Genomic DNA, 1,121 nt, shown 5'->3' with positions numbered 1-1,121 from the left:
AACTAACCCCGGTTAACGAGCATTTGCATGGTTCTGAATGAGCTAGCTAACCCCGGTTAACGAGCATTTGCATGGTTCTGAATGAGCTAGCTAACCCCGGTTAACGAGCATTTGCATGGTTCTGAATGAGCTAGCTAACCCCGGTTAACGAGCACTAGCATGGTTCTGAATGAGCTAGCTAACCCCGGTTAGCGAGCACTAGAATGGCTCTGAATGATTTAGCTAACCCCGGTTAGCAAGCACTAGCATGGTTCTGAATGAGCTAGCTAACCCTGGTTAACGAGCATTTGCATGGTTCTGAATGAGCTAGCTAACCCTGGTTAACGAGCATTTGCATGGTTCTGAATGAGCTAGCTAACCCCAGTTAGCGAGCACTTACATGGTTCTGAATGAGCTAACTAACCCTGCTGTGATGTATGCTAGCTGCTGGTGACCCGACATGCTTCCTCTCCTCAGAGCGTATGAAATCGAGAAGAGGTTGAAGGTGAAGACTCTCACCCCGTTCCCCAACTTTGAGACGGCGTGCTGGTATGTGGGACGCCACCTGCTGGAGCGCTTCAAAGGTGAGCCGCTATGTTTTCTAGCATTTGTTCAGTGCCGCGTTCCCAGGAAGTCCCTTTCTCTTTAATCGGTCCTTTTCCAGAGAAAGCAGAGGAAAGGAAGGATGGAGTCAGAGCAGCTTTCCTTCTGCAGCGCAGTGTTAGCCTAAATGCTCATAGAGTGCGGACTCTGACTGAGGGACGATTCTTCCCTCTTTTTAAACAGTTTATTATTTTAACGAGTGCAGAGATGCCATAGGAAGCAGAAGGTTGATAGAAACGTGTTCAGTTTGGATCTGAATACGTTTATTGAGCTACTGGAGACACCCACTTTTTATTTTCCCCTTAGCGGCCCCGCGCTCGCTGCTCGCCGCCTCCGTCTCTGACCTCCTGCTTTCCAAAGCTGCACTGATGACCATCTAACCGTCTGACCCCACAGTTTGAAGCTGGTGAGGTGTTGCTATGGAAACATGCAGCAGATGGTTCCAGTGTTGGATGGATCTGCTGCATGGAGGGGTGCTGGCCGTGGTGCTGCCTGCAGCAGCAGGACCTCCATCTCCTTGCATTTATTTTTTTTTTTTT

The 1,121-nt window shown here is 49.3% G+C and overlaps 1 protein-coding gene across 1 annotated transcript in view; it reads left to right on the top strand.

The window, feature by feature from the left end:
- The window catches only part of phf2 (PHD finger protein 2), a 40,071-nt gene that overhangs the window by 17,957 nt on the left and 20,993 nt on the right, over window positions 1–1,121 (top strand). The window contains exons 9-10 of the mRNA XM_015403408.1: window positions 457–563; window positions 889–944. Of these exons, the coding sequence (XP_015258894.1) occupies window positions 457–563; window positions 889–944 (163 nt within the window). The remainder of the gene's footprint in view (window positions 1–456; window positions 564–888; window positions 945–1,121) is intronic.

The sequence above is a fragment of the Cyprinodon variegatus genome, unplaced genomic scaffold (genome assembly GCF_000732505.1).
Source record: "Cyprinodon variegatus isolate N-32 unplaced genomic scaffold, C_variegatus-1.0 Scaffold1494, whole genome shotgun sequence".
Taxonomy (NCBI): Eukaryota; Metazoa; Chordata; class Actinopteri; order Cyprinodontiformes; family Cyprinodontidae; genus Cyprinodon; species Cyprinodon variegatus.
This window is presented reverse-complemented; position numbering and strand designations above follow the sequence as displayed.